Here is a 24,939-nt window from a genome sequence, read left to right on the forward strand (position 1 = left end):
TTCACTTATATCAATTGTCATACAAACGCATCAAAATAGGTCCTCCCGGGCAAACTTGATTTCGTATGCTGTTATGTTTTTGTTAACTAGGCCGGAGAAGTAGGTTTCCTCCCGGCTTCTCTGGATTGTCCCACAACACAAGACCAAGCGCTTCAGTTAATCTTGTAATAACTTGCAACAACCATTGTTAAAAAGTTATGTTCACACTTCATTTACATTCGGGAGTATATTATCCCATATGGCAAATGTTGCACGTAAAGTCGCAGTATACGAGTTACAATAGCATTTCATTGTTTTATGATATAAAGTAATCGGTACAAATATATGTTGACTTGTGCTCCTAACCATATGGTCAACGCTGTCTTCTGAATGAGCAACTGTTGTGTTTGGTGATTCATGCATAGTATTAAAGGTTAGTCTCTCAACAAAACGAGTTTTGCATTTACAAATGTTGTGTTATCTAAGTAAAATCGCTTTATGACAAACCTCTGCGAACGTCAAACTACACAATTATAAAATAATCATGCATGCGTCACATCATAATCAAACACTTTCGTTTCAAACTTAATATTAGATGCTACAATGTCATCGCCTAAAAGGATTCCAACTTTTTAAATGAAATAAGGTTTAAATGATAGATGGCAGAAACGTTCAGGCAGATGAAATGTCTTGAATCAATGATCGTTTGATATTTTCAGCTTCGGCTTTTAAAATGTCATAGTATTTATTAATATATCCCATTGACTCTAGCACCGGGACTGAGTTCACTTTATGGCATTTAAACATATTACATGAAACAAACAAAACTGGTCTTATGGTTGCATGTAGAAATTGTTTCGGCTCCTTCCTTCCGTCCAGTGTTCGCGTCCGCAAACAAGACTCACCAAAACAAGTGTTTACTAAATCGAACAAATTAGCAGGATACATATTTGAGCTATCTGATGTCCAGGTTTATGTAACATTTTGGGGCAAAGTGTCCGATTGAAGCAATATTACAAGGGTGGAAAATAATTACGAGTGTTAAAACTTAGATACTGATGGATTGGACCCTTCAGTAAATGTTGATATATCCTTAAATATTGTCTTTGAAGTCCACGGTTTTGAACAACGTTTAAAGCAAAAGACCTAAAGGTTATGTTATCTTTATGTTTAATGTTCATGTGGGCGGGTGGTTTGGTCGTCATTGTTCTTTTTTTATATTGACTTTGGGTTCGCTCCGACTTAAACCAGATTATTTGTTTCAGCAATATCGGTACCAAATGGTAAAATAGTTTTTTAAAATAAATGTGTTCAGATGCATCAAAGGAAAATTTGTATCTTGGTGCCAAAACATTAGAGCATCCCTTTAAACACCATTCGTTTTAAATCAATGTTCAGGGTGACACATATGTATTTGAAGAAAATACGAAACAAAATTCAAAACCACTTCAATACCCACTTCATTTGAATGGAGTGAAACCAATGGCTATGTCAATCTTCATCATTAAGTCAACTTTGGACTTAAGACAAATAAGAATCCTTCGGCACAAACATTGAATGTATACAATGAACAAAGGAAACCAATTAAAAACACCAAATTTGTATAATACTATAAAGAAAACCAAGGAAAGTTATGAACTTCTCCCCTGTTAATGGTATTTTTATTATCTAACCATAAGACAGATATTGTCATTGTAACACCACACCTTTTTTGAAAGTAAAGCAGAAGCGATGTATGTGATCATAAGCTGTCTGTTCAATGTACATTGTTTCCCAGACTTATTTATTAGCATCTAATTAAACAGGGAAATGTACCACATAATAAACCTAGGCTGAATCACAAAAAAAAAACTAAACATTGTTGAAGACAGTGTGAACAATTTTACATAATATAGTAACATCAGTCATAAAACAGTGAAATGAAACACATTATAGACCTAGGATAAATCACCCAAACACTTAACATTGTCGAACATAATGCGATGAATTAAACATCATCAACACATTACACTACTGTCTATTTCCTCGAGTTGAACTCACTGCAAAAGAAATTACACAAAACAATTTCACTGTAAATATGAAGAACGACAAATAACGAAAGTGCATTTTTACATGGTAATTCTTTTATTAAGACCATTATTCTTGCACCTTAAACTTTAAACTTCTCTAGATAACTGTTTACATCAAACAACACGTACAACTTGAAAACAATAGTTTAAGGGTTTATAAATTGACACACATTAAAAAGGTAAAAATGACTCACGTTCAATTGCATCAAGGCTGTCGTAATCAGATGGCGCTGATGGTCCAGGTACTGTGAAATAATCGGTGTCCACCTTCTCTTTCCTTTTTCTATACAAAGAAGGGATAGCATTTATATTTCTAAATAGATGAATATATAGATATATAAATATACGGTCAATGTGCATCACGGACAAAGCCCCTTAGGAACCATTATCTGATCTGGTGACACTGCAACATTGGCAATTTTCATATATACAAAGACTATCAGAAGAAACGTTGTAGTTATCTTAAAGCTTCCTTATGTTACAGTTGTATAATCAAATAAACATACAAATAATTAATAATTGAACAAAAACAACGTATTGTTTGTACCACAATGAAAAATGATTATAACGTTCAAATATTAAAGTAACCCTTATAAGCAAACTTATGACGCACGATTGTCGGGTGAGGTGTATAGTGTAGTGTTTCATGAAATTACCTGTACTTGGACTTTCTTCTGCAATACTGGAAAACATTAGCTACGATTGAAACAAACAGCAATGTTGATGAGACAGCGGCAACAACAAGAATGATGTTATTTGCTTGTCGAGTCCACTGGTCATTATTTTGATTCTGACCTGAAATAATGTTTAGACGTGAGCTATAACATTACGAACTTCGTGGAAACGCAGTATACGTCTAAATAAGATTAAGTCCCAACCCCGTCTTACCCCGCCACAAACTGTTACGTCGCATTTAGCTGCAAAAGTATTGCACTAACCCATACAAGTTTATCATATTAATGTTGGTTAGCAGGGAAATTGTGCACCTGCAATATGTATAACATTTCTTGTCGTATTACAAGCGTTATTGCCCTCCATTTTGTAAAATAATTGTATGAAACATTCATGTTTTATGTACCTCGAAAATGTTTTTACATACAAACATAACACTTGTGATGTTGGTTAGTTTGATCGGCATCTGAAATTTGTGTAACATTCGTTTTGTCTAACTTAACGATTTGTCATAGACGTAGTGCAGAATCCCTTTGTGTGACATTTCCTTTTTGTCTATCAGGAGTAATGGTCCTTGATTTATCAAGAAAAGGTCCGAACAATATTGATTGGCATGTAGTTTCACGAATATTTCACATACACATAAATAAAAAAACACATACGATTGTTGATAACCAGCGGAAATTTGTCACAATATGAGATACATTTCATTTGATTCAACAATAGTTATGATCAGGCTAAAACAAAGCAAAATGTTTGTCCGTTTTATAATATTAACATGTTCATATTTATGTCAAAACACAACATTGAGTCATTCCCGTTTTCAAGCGGCGTCTTGTGTATTCATTACACCTTTGATAACTCTAGTTAGTGATTTACATCACGATAGATAAATAAATAAAAAATGCTCTTACTAGTTTGAATTGGTTCTGAACAAGTATCACCGACCCATCCACTAAAACAAGGATATACTCCACAAGATCCGTCCACATGATTGCATTCATCGCAATGGCATGTGATGTTGCAGTTAATTCCAAAGTGATGTTTTTCACATTCTGAAATATTGTACAAATTGTTAATTATAAAAAAATGTATTGCACACTCAAAGGGACGTTCTTATTTAATTTAAAAATCCAACGACAATAAAGACATTCGTGTAGGTCAGGCTAGTTTTGACTGATATCAACTATGATACTATAACATGTTTTATGTGAACTCGTTGAAATAACGATCAATCGGTAGATGTTTTCCTTAAAAAATACAAACCCTCCGTACAAAACTGCCCCAAATAACCCTTCATACATCCACTACGACAAGTTCCATCTAATGTGTTGCAATCGCCGTTCATGCAAAAATCACACTTGTGGGTACAGTCTTTGCCGAATGTTCCATTCTTACATTCTGCAAAAGACGAATATCTAAGACACACTATACATAAAATAACAAAGATATATATCTTTCATATATCAAAGTCATATATATTTCTCATAACTATGCGAAACTGTATTTTACTCATCACTTATTCAGACTGCTTTGTAAAGATCAAAGTTGTCAAGATCAAGTCAATGATGTGTATACCAAAAAATACTAACGTGTACTGCAATGTTTGTCTCGTGCAAAGTCTAAGCCAGGCTCACATCCTTTCGAGCATTCGCCGCTTTTGTAGTTACATGTATCTTTTTCACTGCAGTTGCCGCTTCAGTTTAACAGACATCCGTCACCATATTTTCCAAAAGGACAAGCTGTTTCACAAAAAGAAATAATTATGTTTTACTTGAAATGTTCTGAAAAGGTAACCAGAAAGTATGGCCTTTAATATCAAATTATTCATAGTTCAGACTTATATAAAATTGCATGTGTGTCCGATAATCGCAGGTTCAATCTGTTTGGGCAAATGCCGTTGTGTATATTCTAGAATTCTAGGCTCATTGAACGCTCGGAAAGGCATGCCCATTGTGCAAGAAATATATACATTTATAGTTACAAGGACATAATTATGCGAAACTGTTTTTACTCATCACTTGTTTATAATGCTTAAAAAGCAAAAATATCTTACGTGTTCTGCAATGCCTGTCAATTGCAAAGTCAAAACCACGTTCACATCCATATGAACATTCGCCGTTAATGTAATTACAGGTATTATTTTCACTGCAGTTGCCGCTACAGTTGAACAGACATCCGTCACCATATTTTCCAAATGGACAATCTGCTGTTCAAAAATACTAAATTGTTTTAAATAATAAATACTTTGCTTTACTTTAAATGTGTTTAAACTATGACTCTATAAAAGTCTGTGTTTCAACCTTACATGATTCATAATGCTGACGTATAAGTAGTTGTATGTGTTTCCAATATACCACTGTTCAAATCCGTGTTTGCATTAGACGTTTTCTATTTTGCGTGTGGTTTTCACACGTTGGCACTTACCACAAAGATATAGTTAAACCCCTTCCGATGCTAAAAGTGTATTCATGAATTCTTAATTTAAATTCCTTGAAAGCTTCCGTTTCATTAACGAATGCATTTAGTTAAATGATCTTCAATTTTATTTTAGGTTTGTTATAGTCATAGTATTAGTTGTAAACAATTTGGGTGTGACTCCATGTTGTCTTCTGGCATGATAGAATAATCGGTTTTGACAGTGACAATTTCTTTTTTGTAACACAGTATTACCATCACATATATGGGAATTAATAATGACTACATTCTTCAAGTCCATCAAAATAGTGAACAAACTAGTACTGCTGTTCTGATTTAAAGTTTGGTTTTGATCCGTTTGCCTTAAGTTATTTGATAGTATTTTTAATAAATGTAAGACTTTTTGCTTAGAACAAATGGGAACGAGTCTAAGGGTTTAAAATGATAACAGGTGTATGTTAATCCGGGATATGACAATACTGCTATATAATACGATAATGTTTCATAAAACATGATAACGGTTATGGAATTTGATTGTTACGCTTGTAAAACCCTTTGGCATATCAGGTGATTTAAAAAAAATCATAGATGACGAACAAGCACATTGCAACTTACGGGTTTGACATGCATCTCCATTGAATCCAGCAGCGCACCCATTCGGACATTGGCCGTTGTATACACTGCACGTGGTGTAGCCATCACGACACCAACCGCAATTGCGTGTACAGTCTGGACCATATTCTCCGGGATCACAGGCTGTAGGATTAATAACAATACAGGTCATTGAGATTTTTCAAACGTTCTCCATTTGCAATATTTCTGAAGAAAGGTTGTGGATTTTGATCACGTTCTAATTAGGTTACATAAATGATAACTTATAACCATAATCAACACAATTTCCTGTGTCAATTGATTTTTGTTTTTTAGTATATCATAGTTTGTTGCAATAATACACAATTTACTAAATATTTTAAAACAGGTAACAATAGACACACAGAAAAAGTGCAATCTTATATTGTTAACGTTCGTATAACAAACTAGTAAAGGTATTGGGCTACGAGTAATTCCAACATCAGTTACGGCCCTTTCGGCATAGATAAACCGGCATTGTTCTATTAGGGCCTTCTGTAATACAATTTGGCGAGGGAAGGCCAGACATTTAAAAAAAAGTCAAATACGTCCTTTCAATTTAGGTTTGAGGTGCATTGTTTTTTTTTTTTGTAAAGCAAATATATATTGAGTTTTATGAAGTATTGTATAATAGTGACTTAAATTCACAAAGCTTTAATACGTAATTTACTTCCTACTATCAATAATATTTGCCTCTAAAAAGATTCGTACTTTTGTCAACATAGGTAATTTAACAATTGTTGTATTAAGACAAAATCTGAAAAAAAACCTACCTACGAAATATGTTCATACCTCATAAAATGTCTATACAGATATTTCTAGCACACCGGATAGGCATTTCCGGTGAATTCAGCCGTGCTGGAAAACTCCATCTCGCATCCCCCCATGTCACGCGCTATGACGTAATACTTTCATTTTCTTTTATTAAACACTAATGTAACCATAGTTATAAGATAGATGAGTTCGATTAACATTAACTTTACAAAAATATTCCTTAAAAACAAAACAAAACAACCCTTAAAAGACGTGATATCGAAGGAACTTATTGACGTATGCGGTGAATACAAATTACTGCCTGTCATGACGTCAGTAAACATCATCGCACCCGCTTTTTGGTGAAATGTAAAAAAAAAAACATGTACGCGATTTCTTATGTATTTTCTTCACAAAAAATGTAATAAAAGGTATGCTAGAAAAAACATATATCATGTGTGTCCGTTCCGGATAGAAAATTCCGACCCTAGGGCACGCTGCGTAGCCGGTTACTCGGCAAGCCTCGTTACCTGGCAACGAAGGTGCCCTCGGGTCGGAATTTTCTATCCGGAACGGGAACACATGACAGATATTATTAGTAAGGACACAAATCAAATGGTTGCTAAATATTAAATCTTAAAAATGACAGGTAGTTTGACTTCTTAGAAAAAAGTGTATGTGGACTTTCAAATCTATTTTTTAGCAATTGTGTTTAATAAAAGGTGAAAACAGTTCAGTATTTCAATTCATGACAATTAACAAACAAGTAACTCACTGGTTTTACAGAAGTCTCCTTTGTATCCAGCGGCACATCCGGCGGCTGGACAGTACCCGTTGAATATGTCACACGTCGTGTTGCCGTCATGACAGTAGCCACATTTGGAGGTACAGTTTGGTCCAAACTCTCCGGAAACACAGGCTTGAGCAAAAATTGTTATTAATAACTAAATCGAGTTCATTTCAGAAACGAATAAACCTCTTCACATGGTTAGTAGACGGTTACAAATAGTGTACGTAAATACTGGTTTGTAATATATATATTATCATGGGTAAATTATTTATTTCAAAAATCTCGACACTTACCAGTTGAGCATAAATCTCCTTTATATCCGGGTGCACATCCGCTCGAACAATGACCGTTGTATAAGTTGCACGTTGTGTTTCCACCACTACAATGACCGCACTGTGACGTACACGCGTGTCCAAACTCCCCGAGAGAACATTCTGTAGGAATTGTTAACATTATACTGATCCACACATCTATTTTGATACTTACACGTTTTTTCTTCTTCTGATTTTCACTCTATGGCTATTTATTTATATGATCATGTCATTTGAAACCTTACCGGGTACTCGCCAGAGTATATTCTGTGGAAATATTCACATTATACTGACCCATACTTCTATTTATATTATATTACTTACATGGTTGTTTGTGGTTGCTGATTTCCACCGTGTGACTATTTATTTAAATGCTCATTACATTTAAAACCTTAAATTGTTTTCTCGCAAAGGTGAATACCAAAACAAACCTTTCTCACTCTTGCAATGAGTACAGGCTATTTTTCATATTAAACCAATCCATTGCAGCATTCTTTAAATATCACGGTAATCATGTAACATAATTAAATGGTTTGTGGAAGTATAATATCATTGCTACCTTAATTTTCAAAATATTCGCGTGTTTGGTCGATAAAGACCGATCAAGGTAAATTCTCCTAATATCTAGAATATTTTCTATTGAGCAATATAATATATTTTATACTTTTACACACGAGTATATGACATACTAAATTAAGCATGGAAGGTGCGTGATGATATGCAATAAGATTGTTTGTGTGCTGTAAAAATGATCAAAACGGAAAATCCATCTTTCTTGAAATTTAAAGAGTAGAGCAAATATCCTTTGTATCATTTCATTAAGTTGGGTAAGATACCGACTTAAATGCACAAAGCCAAAATACGTAGTTTACTTGCTAGTGTCCACAACGTTTGCCTCTAAAACCAATCGTAATTGTTTCACCGTAGGTTATTAAAATGTTGTTGTTTTGGGATAAATTCTTATAAAACATTCCTATGAAATCTATTCATACCTCTCAAAATACCCATACAGATATGTAAGGAGATAAGTGTTATGTGTGCTAAATATTAAAACTTAAAATGACATGTAATTTGACTTATTGAAAAATTGTATTTGGTCCTTTAATTCGACTTTTCAAATTGTACCTATAAAAAGTGAAAACAGAACAGTATTTCAATTCATGACATTTAACAAACAAATAACTCACTGGTTTTACAGAAGTATCCTTTGTATCCAGTGGCACATCCGGCTGGACAGTACCCGTTGAATATGTCACACGTCGTGTTGCTGTCATGACAGTAGCCACAGTTTGAAGCACAGTTTGGTCCAAACTCTCCGCGAGCACAGGCTTTAAAATGACTTATATTAAATATATCGATTTCATTTTAAAAACAAATATGTCTCTGCACGTGGTTAATAGACGGTAACAAATCATGTACCTTCATTGTTTTTTTAATATATACATTATCATATTTTATGAGCAAAACAATATTTTAACTAACTCGTCACTTACAAGTTGAACAAACATCGCCTTTGTATCCGGATGCACATCCGCTCGGACATTGACCGCTGTATACGTTGCACGTTGTGTTCCCGCCACTGCACTGACCGCAATGTGACGTACATCCGGGTCCATACTCTCCGGGGGAACATTCTGTAGAAATATTTTTTACAGTGCTGTTGTTGTACCTGATTTTCGCTGCTCGACTATTTATTCAAATATTCAGTACATTCGAAACCGCAAATGTTTTATCGCAACATTGTATATGTAATCAAATGATTATCGAAACGAAACTACAGTGAACAAAAAGCTTGATTTCTCGAAACAGAATATTTTGTAAAATTTGAACTCTTCTGTTGTTTTCTAGTGAGCAATAAACAAAACTAACTATTATTCATAATTTTCAGAATATATTTTATAATCTTTTTTGAGAAGTGTTTTCAATTAATGCAAAGAAATGCAATTATTTGATTATGGTAGGAAATCAAAGTACTGAAAAATGGCCCGAAACAATGATTGTGAGGAGAGAAATAAAGTTTCTCAAATCTGATTTCTTTTCAAAAGTTGAAACATCGCAGACATAACGACATTCGCAAAATGAATAGTTACTTATATTGTTTTTGTTTATCCTCTTCTTTTCTTTTTGCTTCATTATATTCATGAATCCATACCATTCATTTTGTGCTTTAATTTAACTTTTAGAAGCCTCCATTGGTGCGAAAATCTATCCTTCAAAATCGTAAACTACCTTTTGATTAGAATCAAGAAGTTAGTCTAAACATGTTCTATGTCAATGAGTTATACCCGCATCGTCATGCTGATATATCTTTCCATGTAAATATGTTCTTCTATTGCCTTTCACAATACAAAGCAGTTGGGTATATGTGTATGCCTTTAGCTTATTCAAATGTTTCTTAAGACAAATTTTGATGAAACGTTTGTATGTAAACTTTGCACTTTTCAAAACGCCTATACATGTTTTGAAGGACACAGGTATTATGCCCCGAAATTTTGGGCCGATAAGGACGTTTATTTCACTTTTTGAAATTAAATATTTTGGTCCTTGACTTGCAAAGTAATGGAATATTACAGTAAGTGAAGCAAGCGCACATTATTGACAAACTATGAAAAGGCACAAGTGACCCACTTGTTTTACAGATGACTCCTTTGAATCCAGGTGCACATCCAGCAGGACAGTGTCCGTTGTACGTGTTGCACGTCGCGTTTCCGTCACGACACTGCCCACAGTGTGATGTACAGTCTAGTCCATACTCTCCGGAAGTACAGGCTGGATAATAGATAACGTCAAGTAATACTATTGCATTTTAGAAGCTTATGTGTCTTTGAGCATGTATAATAGTTAAAACAGTCAATTATTGCAGAAACATATTTTGAACAATAGTAAGAGGTTCTTAGTAATGATAAGTACTGAATAACATGTAAATTAAATAATTTATATACGAGTGTGCTGACAGCGTGATTATTCATGCCAGTTGGTAATTATTGGTTCCCTAAATTGTCATAGTTTTATGATACATATTTGGAAGTAAAGTCCTTTATGGACAAGAGTAACGGATAATCTTACGTATAGTACACAACTGCCCTCTGTATCCAGATGCACACCCATGCGGACAAAAACCGTTGTCCGTGTTGCATGTGGTGGTGCCATCAAGACATTGACCACAGTGTGATGTACACCCTGGTCCATAATCGCCTGGGACACATACTGTAGAAAGTATTTAAATAAATTAATATGAGGACCATTGTTAATGTATTAGAAACAATAGGATGTATTAACTTTTGCATATTATTCAAAATATTTATCAATTGCGCTATGTTTCAACGACGAATAACATTTGATGATGCAAATTAAATTTATAATTAGTATACTCATATAGTATTTGTAATAAGTACACGTAAAACGTTCGTGTTTGCTTATGATCTGTATTTATACAAAAATATTTTTCATAGGTTTAAAGTTCATTACTTTAAGTTAAAAGGTAAAATAAAGATGAAAGCAAGTGTTTAAACTGAATACGTCATTAATAAGCAAATGACTGATCAAAATATATACAACGGATATACAAACGTTTTGAAGCGATGTTGGTATGGGTGAAGATATACCATTGAAACATTATGTTGTTATAAGAATCTAAAGCCCACGAGCACTAGAACCAAACTCAAAAATCACTAGTGGCACAACATCTAGTCAGCGGTAAAAATCAGTCGGTGATACACAATGAGCATCATAATCACAAACTCAATTTGCGCATTTGGTAAAGGCCCCATGCAGACTGTCGTCAATGTTCAAGTGTATGGAGGCTATTCGTTGCCAAAAGTCCAGACGTGTATGTGTGTATTTTATGTTTGTAACATTGATGATTTACCAATGTACATTTTACAAACACCAACTCAATTTACATTTCACACTGTACATTTTCATTTTTCATTGTGCCGATTGCAGTTTTATTCTCGTTGCATCTATTCAACAGAAGGTTCAGTCGTGTTTATAGAGTCGTTTATGGTAAACACTTGTAATTCTGTGAAAGTCACATGCCGATTTTTACGTTGCGGTTTGTAGAAGACAGATTTCAGTCCGTAGTTCTACAAAGTACATTGTATGGTGGTGACTTTTCATTCGCAGTTGAACATGTTTACGAGATGAATTTAATTTTATTTATAGATAGCTCCGCCTTAACCATGTCTTAACTCCTCTTTACGTCTTTCGGAAATTCCCGCTATCACTCGGCTCTATTTGAACCAATTATGGATACTTTGGACCATGGACATTGTGAACCTTATTATGGACATTACGAATCATCTATATTATGACATTATGGACTATGATTTGGAAACAAGATAGATTATAAATTATTTCATGTCGAAATAAATAATATATGATATTACAATATGTTTTTGTCTAGTATATAATAGTTATAAATACGCACATATGACATGAAATGAGATGTATGCAAAATGATACTTGACTCAAACACAACAAAATGTAAGTCATTAGCATAAAATTATACTTCAAGAATGAAAAGTCCCATTGTCTTATTTTTCTTTTAAAGCTGCACTCTCACAGATTGACCGTGTTGACAATTATTTTTATCTTTTGTTTTGGAATGAGCCAATTTTTGCGTAAATGTCTGGATACCAGTGGTATATGACTGCTGACAAAAGATCAGATACAGTTTTTCAGTTTTACGTTCGCAAATTGATGTTTTATGGCTAAAAGTGATACTACAGTAACGTTTTAAGAAAAATGAAAAATGTCGACAGTTTTCTTACTTTCTTAATTTTCATTAAGTTGAAATTATTTACGAAGATGCCCCAGAGGTTTATTACCTGGTAGCTGGAACTGTATGGGTAAAATACACTAAGATTACAACTTCATATAACTCGTACATTATACTGTAACTCGTCTGTAACGAATATTATTTTATAAGTAATTAATAAAGTATTTTAATGATGAAGTCAATTTATTGCTAATAAACAATTATTAGTTGCTGCTACCTTTTATACCCCACCCACACTCAACAGTCAAGGCTTTTTTCACATTTAGGTGAAGCGGCCCTAGCCCTTTTGGAGGGGAAAAATTGCGCGTTTGTTTTTCTAATCTAAGACTCACGATATCTGTTTTTTTCATGTTCTTGAAATCCCCCACTTGATTGTCATGGTTCACAGTGGCAGATCTCGTAATTCATAACTGGGGGACACAAGTGGGTTGGAGGGCTGTTCGTCCATCCACATGGATATTTTGTTTCAATGATGTATCGAAATTACACGTTTACACCATACATGCTTATTAAGATAGTAAATGTATAACATCAGACAAAACTAGGTGGATATCATTATGATGTCCATCAAAACTTTCGTGGGTTTGCTGGAGCAGGTTTTGAACAGGGACTTGCGTTAGAGGGGCTTTACTTAGGGGCACGACTTTTTGGACATGATCCCTCGAGTGGGCATGACATTATTATGTTTAAAATGTGTGAAGTGGGGTTTAGGGGTACTCCCCCTAGAATATTTTAAATATTTTTAGTCTGAATTGGTGAATTATGGCGTAATTAAGTACTTTTTTTCTGAGAAATATTGACAAAAAAATAACCTTTAAGTTTACTTGCGGGCCAACTGGGGGGGACACAGGCCCTACAGCTCCCCCACTGAACGACCCGCCCATGGTCCACTTGTAAATAAAGTTAATGAACAATTTTTGCTGGTTGGGTATATAAGTAAAAAAAACCCGACAGTGGCAGTATAAATCTGGGTCCGTGAGCCCAGCTCAGATACACCCAACTGCAATTGACCAAATTATATGGTGATTTATAACCCATTTAGGAACATTGATCGTCAGAATAAAATAAAAGATGAAGTTAATATTTTATTTTTTTTATTGTGAAATAAAGAGAGAGTACTCGGACTTACAACCGGGAATTTACAGGAAGAAGGCGAAGATGTTATCTCCCTTGCTTGATTCGACATAAATAAATTCCAATTCGTTGGCTCCGCCCATTCACCTTCGTTTCTTTCGGTGACATTTACCATATAAGGTATAGGCGTAATCGTCTATCCTTGTAATTCTGAACTTGTCAATTCACTTTTGTAAACCTGGACTTGTTGGACTGCAAATGTTCATTTTACGAATGCGAGTGTCGACTGTAGGATTGCAGTTTTATATATGCATGATTCGGCTTTCTAAATTACATCATTATATTTTTAAAGGCAAGTGATACGATCTATGTTTTAGTGAGTTTATACGGGGTAGATCTGACAAATATACATTTTGACTACTATAATGGCAAATGACAAATCAATACGGAAAAACTGACGAATAGAAACAACAAATAGCGCTTCTACATTGACAAATGTAAGAGATATTTTGTACGATTAAGAAGCACATTGTGTGAATTACACGTCTGGACTTTTGGCAACGAATAGCCTCCATACAAGTGTACTCCATCTGACAAGTTTTCTCGTTGCGGCGTGGAGAAATATCGCAATTTTCAAAAATGTTGTGGTTAAAAGCTGTATCACGTGTATGGTAGTAAACAGGAGATGTGTATACTGAGTCGTTGCATCAGCTGTGACAGATAAACAAATGGAATCAACGAGAAAGACCGCAAAGTCTCCAAAAAACTAGCTGGCTCCTCAACAATGTCCCCGCTTGAGCGTATGTCCCAATTTCTTCCGACAATTCACAGAACAATGAAACTCGATTGAAATTTGCCGTTCAAGATGGTGCACAGTTCCAGGTGCAAGTAACTTGACATCCCTGAACCTAGTCATTACAATTTAAAGCGAATGGTTTAACCAAGGGGCTCACTCTAGAGATGAGTTCGGACTCATCAAATACCGCTCGAAGCGTTGTGCGTTCACTTATCCAAATAACAAAATCCTCATGCTAAAGCCAATATCTTTTAGTCCTTTTTTATAACAGCGTTACGACACAAATGAGAATTTCGTTACAGAGAACACAAGTCACTGGAAAATTTATAAGTAAAATGAAAAACTCATGTAGAACTTATAAGATTTAACACCCACTATATGTTTCGTATACCTGGCTGTATCCGATATCTTTAACTTGGTTCTAAATAAACAAAAGAACTTTCATCACCCACGCTTAGAAAGAAATGTATGCACGGTAATCACATTATTTACCGTTCTTTAAATTTCAAAATGTATAAAAGCTATAGTTAAGTCCTTCTGATATATCGAAACGTATACTTCGTAGTCCGTTAAGTACGATTTACCGGAGAAGCATCATCTAATTCATTTTACAAATAAATTCGATTTCAGTGGTGACGTTATGTGAAGGAATGATTGTTTCTTTCAATACTTAAAGTGGTTAACATAACGGGATGAGCACAAGTTTCCGTTTAATCTAGCATTCAATACATTTTGGTGTATTTTATTTGTATTTTTCTTCGATATTGACAAAATGTTAGACACTTTAAGAGGAGATGAGGGCATGTCATTTAATACGCTGGATGCAATTAAATCATTTCTGAAACAAACTATAAACAAACCTGCTATTTAATTCTGTATCTATGTCTTTTTTCTTACAATTCATTTTCTTACAGGGATAAATTGGTTTAACATTAATTGAATAACTTTGCATTGTTTTTTTTCTGTACTTCACAAATGAACTTCATCAATATAGAAAAAAAATGTTAACGCACTTGGCTTTCTTTTCCTAATTGTATTAGCATATTTTCAGAATTGATTCAGTTCATCCCACATTATATTATCCTTTAAAAATATAAATATACTTGTAAAACAGGTTCTTTTCAACTCTACATGTGGGTTTTTAGCAGCCAATTGCACCTCACGTAATACAAGTTTTTTCTGTATTGCATTTCATCTGTACTTTGATTTGTATGGCAACAAAAGTTTGAACATTCACCTTCTTAAACCGAGAAAACGTTTGAATTTGATATTTTTACTGTAGTTATTACCGTAACAAAACTTTTTATGTCATCGAAAAGCATGACATAAAACGCTATAAAAGTGTTTATTAAGTAATCAGTCGATAGCAATATGTGACGTATAACAGTGTTAAATATTCATCGTAAGGTCTTAATTATGACTTGTTCATTTTTTTATTTTTTTTTTCACGTTTGCAACTGCATATTTGGTTTTGCAAATCTTATAATTAATTTGCTGAAACAAGCATATTTAACTGTTCATAAGAAGTGCACGGCCATACCTTGGTCACAGGGTGTCCCTTTCCATCCCGGCAAGCAAACTGAGCACTCCCCTGTCGCCATATCGTATTCTACAGCACAATGTCCCTCATTTAGACATCCATATCCATAGTAACCAGGATTGCAAGCTAAAACAACACCACTGTTTTAGTAATACTTATATTACTTCTTCTTCTTCGTCTTCTACTACTACTACTACTTCTACTACTACGACGACGACTACTACTACTACTACTACTACTACTACTACTACTACTACTACTACTACTACTACTACTACTACTACTACTACTACTACTACTACTACTACTACTACTACTACTACTACAACTACTACTACTACTACTTCCTCTACTACTACTACTACTACTACTACTACTACTTCCTCTACTAGTACTACTTCTACTACCACGACGACGACTACGACGACTACGATGACGACGACTACAACTACGACTACTACGACTACTACTACGACTACTACTATTACTACTTCTACTACTACTACTACTACTACTACTACTACTACTACTACTACTACTACTACTACTACTACTACTACTACTACTACTACTGCTACTACTTCTACTACTTCTACTACTACTACTACTACTACTACTACTACTACTACTACTACTACTACTACTACTACTACTACTACTACTACTACTACTACTACTACTACTACTACTACTACTACTTCTACTACTTCTAAGTTACATTGATGTGCCACAGTAGAATATTCCTACCGATTGTTCTAAGATTGCGCCCGGTTTGAAAAATGTCACCATAATTTTGTTAGTAGTGAATTATTGTAGCCTAAGATAGAACCACTATCTCAGTTTTGTCTTTAATAGCCCACGGTTTAGAAAATGTTGTTGATTTTTTATAAATTGTGGATACATCCTGTGTTAATCTTTATTAATTTCGAGAATACGTTGGTGCTCGTGGTAAATTGACAGTTTTGATCTTTCCCGGTTCAGCAGTTCTTTTCCAAACCATGGCTTCAATTTTTCGTGCATTCGAACCGCAATCGATATCATTCGTAAAGCCACTGTAACAGCGGTTGTAGATTTGTAATCGTAATAACGGATGATGGGCGCCTTTTTTATTAACGATTCAGTACGCATCACCTTTGATTTAGTTTTTCCATGATTAGATCGGAACAATCAATTATTTGCGCAGGTGCTTATCTTGGAGAACAGAAATCATCCTTCTTCGTCTATATCATCGAATGCTTGGAGGTGGACGACAGCAATATCGTTTCCGTCATTGTATCGCTTATCTGTTATTAAAATGCACTGATAACCAAGTGTAGCGTCTTTCGGAATGACGTCGTCCGGTAATGAACCTAGAACATTCTGCATCCGAATTGGACGCTTCTCCACTGACCTTTCGGGGCGGTCAATTGAGAATTTACAATATGTTTAAACAAATGCAAACATCATTATGAAAACACTTTTTTAGAATGATGAAAGAATTTAAATTTTATAGTTAACATGGGCATGATTCAAACTCGCACACTGCTTTAATGCTAGTATTTTGAAATTCGCTGTGAAACGCCCGATATGTGGTAAACTAGCCCAATGCTACATATATAAATCGGCAATAAAACATATTAACGCAATAAGTATTTTTTGTCTCTTTTCGGTCCTATGACTATAAATTCGGAGTATATATTTGCGGAGTATATAAAGGTGTTCAAATCCCAGACCAGATTGCACGAGACCGAAGGCGGAGTACATTTTATCTTCAGCAAGCAATGGAAGACTATCCATTTATATAAATAACAAGTCTGTAAGAAATCCAACCTATTGAGTATTTATGTGTTCGTGATTTTAAACTAGTAGTCTGGCCTTGAAGAGAGCGCTTCTTTAAATTGCAGCACAAATGCATTTTATATAATTAATCAAGTTTCCATTGATATATTGACTGACTTGAATGAGACAGATAAAATGTTTGTTAATCAATAAACGTTTTATATTGACAGCTTTGGCACATCAAAGGTCAGAGTAAACATTGATGCATTCTATACGTCCTATTGTGAACTGACACATACACAGATTTTATTAATTCTTTATTTGTGTCAATATCTAAGAAGTGATACAACGGAGCATATCCCATGTCGTTGCTTGCGCAAATGATATTTATAACCACCATTCTAATTAACTCAGACGTGATTATAAAGATGTGGCCGTAAGTGTGTTAAAAACATTCACAATGAATTACGCACGACTGACACAAGACACTAAAATAATTAACCACTCCGTTAGTCAAGTACATCTCTTGGCTATTGGTGCACTAAAACGTTTGTTAGCGTAATGACCCGGGTTTCCTTCGGGGCTGATTTTGATTTTAAAACTAAACTTTCTGAAAGAAATGAACGTGGTCAAAGTATAAGAGTTAAACATAGACAAGAGGTTGTCCTACCAAGTTCGAGCAACCAAATCCGTGTACGATTCACCTGTGCAAATGTATGCATACAATGCCGTAAGTTTAATTTAGGTCAATTCGTTCATTTAGGAATTTGCCAATTTATTGGTACACATTAATATTCAAAGAAATAAACATCAGGTTAATTTAGGTTATCTATTTGTTAGAGTGTTGTGATGCCAAGAGCGTCATGCCTGTGTATGTTCTACTATACTTGTTAAAAGAAGTTTCACTATGCCTAAGTTTCCCACTGAGGTGCTCGGATAATTCCTCTGTTTATTTTGTTGGACAACAATTTACGAATGCAGCTGTTGATGAAGCTGAAAAAAAGAAATTTGAATACATATTCAAATATTCCAGAATCAATCGTAAAAGTATCAGCACACGATGATGTAAATGAACAGTGAAATTGCACCTTATGACTTGTCATTGAAACACTTACTTCACTCCAAAATCGGATCTGTCGTCGATTTATTTTTAAATATCGACTACGTAGGAATTCATCTTAGTTAGTTTTAGTTTTAAGATCTATCCATATATTTTTTTCTCTTTAAAATACTAGTGACAAAAAACATGCAAGACAAAAAGACTTCAATGACTTTCATTGCTAAAAATTTACTGTTTTTGCTATCACACATATATATGTATACTTTTTTTTAATGCTAGTTCAATAAGGCTATTTACTATCCTGGGGTGCGTTTCAGATAGATTTTACGATCTGCCATTATCGAAAATTTACGATCATAATAACGACCAACTTAACGATAATCATAAAGGCGTTTCAGAAACGTCTCGTAAACTCTCCGGTCGTACGTAAAAAAATAACGATAAAGCACAGCGTTAAAGCGAGTGACCCAGTCTGAAGTGAAATGACGTAACGTCATATTAACCTGATGAGCGCACCTGTCCTTTTTATTAATGATAATAATAATAATAATAATAATAATAATAATAATAATAATAATAATAATAATAATAATAATAATGATGATAATCTCTTGAAGGGAATCAATTAATGTAACTCTCCTTTTTATAATGATTGACACAAATGATACAAACTCGTGGTCTCTATTCTGCTATTTATGTTACATTTGTATCTTAAGTACATCATCATCCGGGATTTTTTGTGATGGAGGCAGTGGCGGGTTCCGACGCTCATTTTAAAATTTGTGTAATTATAATGAAAATTGGACAACAACAAAATACGTTGTTTTTTCAGGCTGGTGATTTTAATTTAAATTCGTCTTTGATAAGTGAAATATTATAGTATGCGTATTATGAATGTTCTGTAAAGCAAATGCAATTGTGCAGAATGGTGCTGATGATGATAGTCACGATGATGCGACGACAACGGCAATGATAATTTAATAATAATAATGCGACAACGACACTATCATGATAATGCAATGACGAAGATAGTGATAATGCGGCGACGACACTATCATGATGATGCAATGACGACGGTAGTGATAATGCGGCGACGACACTATCATGATGATGCAATGACGAAGATAGTGATAATGCGACGACGACACTATCATGATGATGCAATGACGAAGATAGTGATAATGCGACAACGACACTATCATGATGATGCAATGACGAAGATAGTGATAATGCGGCGACGACACTATCATGATGATGCTATGACGACGATAGTGATAATGCGACGACGACACTATCATGATGATGCAATGACGAAGATATTATAATGCGGGACGACGACGACGAATATTATGAGTATTATAATAATAATACGGCGACGACACTATCATGATGATGCAATGACGAAGATAGTGATAATGCGACAACGACACTATCATGATTATGCAATGACGACGGTAGTGATAATGCGGCGACGACACTATCATGATGATGCAATGACGAAGATAGTGATAATGCGGGGACGACACTATCATGATGATGCAATGACGAAGATAGTGATAATGCGACGACGACACTATCATGATGATGCAATGACGAAGATAGTGATAATGCGACAACGACACTATCATGATGATGCAATGACGAAGATAGTGATAATGCGGCGACGACACTATCATGATGATGCAATGACGAAGATAGTGATAATGCGACGACGACACTATCATGATGATGCAATGACGAAGATAGTGATAATGCGACGACGACACTATCATGATGATGCAATGACGAAGATAGTGATAATGCGGGACGACGCCGACACATATTATGAGTATAATAATAATAATACGGCGACGACACTATCATGATGATGCAATGACGAAGATAGTGATAATGCGACAACGACACTATCATGATGATGCAATGACGACGATAGTGATAATGCGGCGACGACACTATCATGATGATGCAATGACGACGATAGTGATAATGCGGCGACGACACTATCATAATAATGCAATGACGACGATAGTGATAATGCGGCGACGACGACGACGAATATTATGAGTATTATAATGATAATGCGACGACGACGACTAAGATGATGATGATAATAATAATGATGATGCACCACGGCAATGATACTAATTATGATGTGACGATGACGACAATGATCATGACGAGATGATGATATGTAGATGTTGCTGATATTTGATGATGACGAAAGTGGTGAAGTTGGTGGTGATGGTTGTTGTGGTGGGTGCGGTGGATGATGATGATGATGATGATGAGGATGATGATGATGATCATGATGATGACTGATTCCAATCATCAACAACCGGCCTTAGTTCGGATAACGAGTAAAGTTCATACGTTTATGCACCAAAACTGTGACTGAGGGTTATTGTATTGGGAAATAGTTTGAAAATACAACTTTGACCGGTTGGATTTTTTGTATGAAGACAATTCATAAATCCATCTTTATTGTGTCAGTTAACAGTTTAATAAACAGCATTTCAAATCCATTCAAAATACATGATAAAATCTACATTTGCCGACATGCTTCAAATACACAAAATTACTAAAAGAAATACAGATATTTTACAAGCTCGTCTCATCAAAACACATTATTCAACAAAAAGTATCTTAACTGGTGCAGATTGCCATAGTGGTAAAGTGTTCAGAGTTTCATGCAAATATTATCTATTATCTATTTCAATTATGTTATGATATATACACTGGAGTATACACTTTATGTAGCATTCTGTGTTTATACACGAGCCAGTCAAAGTAAAAATAAATGTATTCAGAAATATCAAAAGATGCACTTAATTTCTATAAAAAGATAGTATGAATGTTTACATGATCAACCATGGTAGTGTGCGTTTTATATATTATCATAAGTTTGAATAAATGAATCATTTAGATTTTCCTATATAATTCAGAAGTGTTTTAATCCTTAGAGGAAACATGTACAACTGGATATACATCACAGTTGAAACTGTATAAAAATATATATATATTTGGAAAATCTAATGACAATGGCTTTTAAATGCCAAGTCAAACTTAAAAAATAAATAAGAAATTTCATTTCAAATAATGAAGGTTACACACAAATGCCTCACTGCCTATTTAACAGTTTAAAGTTTTATGTTGTGTTGGGATATGCAATTAATTTCAGATTCTGTGTCAATATATCTGTAGTTATCTGCTGTGTCTGGTATCTCCAGTGAATATAGGTATAAAGTACTGTTCTGACAAAGTCTCCTAAAACACACCGGAACCTTTAAGGTGAGTATCTTGAAGACTGACTGTGAGCATATTCTAAATGTTTGAAACCTTGTGATTTTTCAGTGTCCTAAAAGAGACAAAAAGTTATAAAATATTGTTTAATACAGCACAATATAATACATTTATGAAAACGCCTTTTAATGGTTAAACTACAAGAAACACATAACTTACATTCCCATATTTCAACTGAAATAGTTGGATATTTTATGAAAATTTTTGTCTTTTTAAAAAAAAATAAGTAGGGTATTTAAGAAAACATGAAAAACACCATTCTGGTGGCATTTTATTTCTTGTTTATTGTTCATATAAGTTAAATAACAATTATGTTATACCAGTTAGAGTAAGTAAGATGCCCAACATTGTATCAATATAAAATTCATCTTATTGTATTATTCATAAAATTGGTTTATATCATATTGCATTTTATCATTTCCTACCTACTTTTACATTTCCCTCCATTGCCAGCTTGAAGCATTCCTGATAGTTCTCTATCACCAGCCTGAAATAATTAACTAAAACAATATTTAACAAGCAAAAAAACTAAAACATAGAATATCATTAATCATCTGTACATAGCCTGTGCATTAACTGCAGGTACATAATATGGTTTTGCAGTTTAGTTTCTACATTTACAGTTTAGTCCTTATGACAATGTGTTCATATGTTGAATATACCTCCAATATTATTCAATAAACCAACATTAGAATTTAATTCCCTTTTCCATACCATTATTAAACAGAGGTCAATGAAGAGCACAGCATTTTCCACCAAGACGATGACACTTCTGTTGTCATTTTTCATTTCAGTTTATATTGTACACTTGGCATCAAATGGCATGACTGAAAAAGACAAGAATTTGAAAACTCACATATGTTCATAATGATATACTACAAAGTTGTACATAAACCATATGATACCTTACTAAAACAAGTTTTAATTACAAGTAAAGGTGAACTAAAATGATTACATTGTCACCTGATAGTGTCCATGGTATTAAAGTGCCAATAATCAACTTATTTGTTGTGACAGTGTTGTTTACATTACTGTACTGTATCTACATTTACATATTTAGCATCAGTTTAAGATGTGTAAAAATAATTATGTTATATCATGACATGATAAAATGGTAACACTGTTTAATAATTCACTGACTACATGCCACAGAGACCGGTTATATTACAACAAAATATGTACAGGCATTTATTTATCCGAATTAAAAACCATCCGAAATAGAAGAATTTCAAGAAAATGTTTTAAAGGACATATTAAACAGCAATAAAACCAAATCAAATTCAACATCATATTCCATGTTTTAGATGTACACAATATCAGCACATTAGCTAAGTATAACAAAAAGCTTGCATCTTCTACAGTTAAAATCCTTTTTTGACAGAACGGCGGAAATAGAACATTTTCGTACTGTGTTCAGCTATTTTTAGACATAGTTTGAATATTCCACACCAGCGAACATGCTACACGCAATATTAATCTCTCAAATGTTAATAAAAAGTAAAAATATACTTTGATATGGAGAAAATCTTCATCCGCCATCTTGATCGTTAAGTTAACGAGTGCCTCTTACCGGTCGTAGGTTAACGAGCAAAATTAACGATAAAGCAGGTGCACGTTGCGTCTCTGAAACGGTGCGGATCGGTAATTTTGGTCGTACTACCAAAATAAGCTAACGATCGCCTTAACGATCGTCTCTGAAACGCACCCCTGATACGGTAATAAACTTTGATATATTAAATGTGACTATGTTTAACATAATCTAAAACGTACGGATTACCTGTTATTTTTCCCATTTATAGACTGAAACTGTTGAGCTATGGCTTTTCTGAAACTACCTTAGTGGCAACCCCCGGCGGTTGAAGGTTTCTGAAGTAATCAGCACACGTTTGCCAGCATGTTATCATTCAAGTCACTTTCACTACTGAAATATCTAACAAAACTGGTAAAAAGAGCAACACTTGTGTCAGTATCTTGCTCGCTTAAGGCCCCATATATGGCAAGAGCCTATATTTATTGTTTATACTGGACTAGTACAGGAGAGATCATCTCTTTCGTTTTCGCCCACCTTTGCAACCGGTTTTCTTCTATTGTGTAGGTGTGTTTGTGTGATAAAACACCCAGGTTTTTATTTGTTGTGTTTTCCATTACCCATATAGTCGATTTTAGTATAGGTTAGTTCTCTAGAAACTTTGTTTGTTTTTGAAAAGATGTTGTTTATATTGGCAACGGTGCTTGTTTCATCGCAAACAAAAATGGCGAAAAAAGATTTTCCAATAAGTTTGTCACATGTCAAATAGTAAAATCCGTAAAATTATACAAATATGTGATCATGTTTGGGACATCTGAAAAATGATCCAGGGATGAATAACACTCCCGTGATTGTTTACAATTTAAATATTATTATCATTGTAGGGTTGGCCGGTAGCCGTCCTCCTATCTTTAAACAACTTTGTTTTATCAGTCTTGAAGTATTCATAAATATAATATGAACTTTCCTAACTACTTCTTTAATTCGTTACAAAAAAACGACTTTTATTTAAACCCCGACATTTTGGTACAGTATATATTATTTTTATAGCGGGTTTTGTTTTAGGAGCTTCTTGAACGTTACAAGCAGGAGTCGATTATATATTCTGAGAATATATTGAACAGTCCATCGCTTTAGCATATGTTTAGGATGGCCCGAGGACTTGAAAAAATATCTAAGGAAATGACTTTTGCTTAACTCATATCTTAATTGGTACCATCGAAAATCAATCGACTTCATCCAAAGGTCAACCGCTAATTTAAGTACTGTCCAGAACTGTCCAGAGATAGCTTACTTATCTTGTTTACTAAAATTCTTTCAAAAGGGTTTGTTGATCTAGCTATTTGTTACACTGAAACTATTGATTGACAATCTCTTTTAGTGGCAATAGCCAGTACAATAATTGCATTATTGTCACATGGGGTTAAAGGTATCATACGAAATCATTAAACTATTAAGGGGAATTTAAGTCACAAAATGTT

At 34.2% G+C, this 24,939-nt stretch overlaps 1 protein-coding gene and 1 long non-coding RNA gene across 3 annotated transcripts; both read right to left on the reverse strand.

Annotated features, from left to right (window-relative positions):
• Positions 1 to 1,989: 1,989 nt before the first annotated feature.
• LOC128225865 (multiple epidermal growth factor-like domains protein 10) lies at positions 1,990 to 15,873 on the reverse strand. Its single transcript, XM_052935762.1, has 13 exons — positions 15,813 to 15,873; positions 10,689 to 10,829; positions 10,251 to 10,391; positions 9,116 to 9,256; positions 8,810 to 8,961; positions 7,605 to 7,745; positions 7,297 to 7,440; positions 5,792 to 5,894; positions 4,777 to 4,926; positions 3,987 to 4,121; positions 2,705 to 2,843; positions 2,243 to 2,331; positions 1,990 to 2,018 (listed from the first exon to the last, which is right to left on the reverse strand). The coding sequence occupies exons 1-13, from the start codon at positions 15,871 to 15,873 to the stop codon at positions 1,990 to 1,992; spliced, it is 1,566 nt and encodes a 521-aa protein (XP_052791722.1).
• A 5,220-nt stretch (positions 15,874 to 21,093) lies between these two features.
• On the reverse strand, positions 21,094 to 22,692 carry LOC128227396 (uncharacterized). Of its 2 annotated transcripts, none has more exons than XR_008259814.1 (3): positions 22,645 to 22,692; positions 22,360 to 22,417; positions 21,094 to 21,985 (listed from the first exon to the last, which is right to left on the reverse strand). It is a non-coding gene; the product is annotated as an uncharacterized LOC128227396 (long non-coding RNA). The 2 variants fall into 2 exon arrangements; XR_008259813.1 differs by having other exon boundaries at positions 22,356 to 22,417; positions 22,645 to 22,669.
• Between the last annotated feature and the right edge of the window lie 2,247 nt (positions 22,693 to 24,939).

The sequence above is a fragment of the Mya arenaria genome, chromosome 3 (assembly GCF_026914265.1).
Source record: "Mya arenaria isolate MELC-2E11 chromosome 3, ASM2691426v1".
Lineage (NCBI taxonomy): Eukaryota > Metazoa > Mollusca > Bivalvia > Myida > Myidae > Mya > Mya arenaria.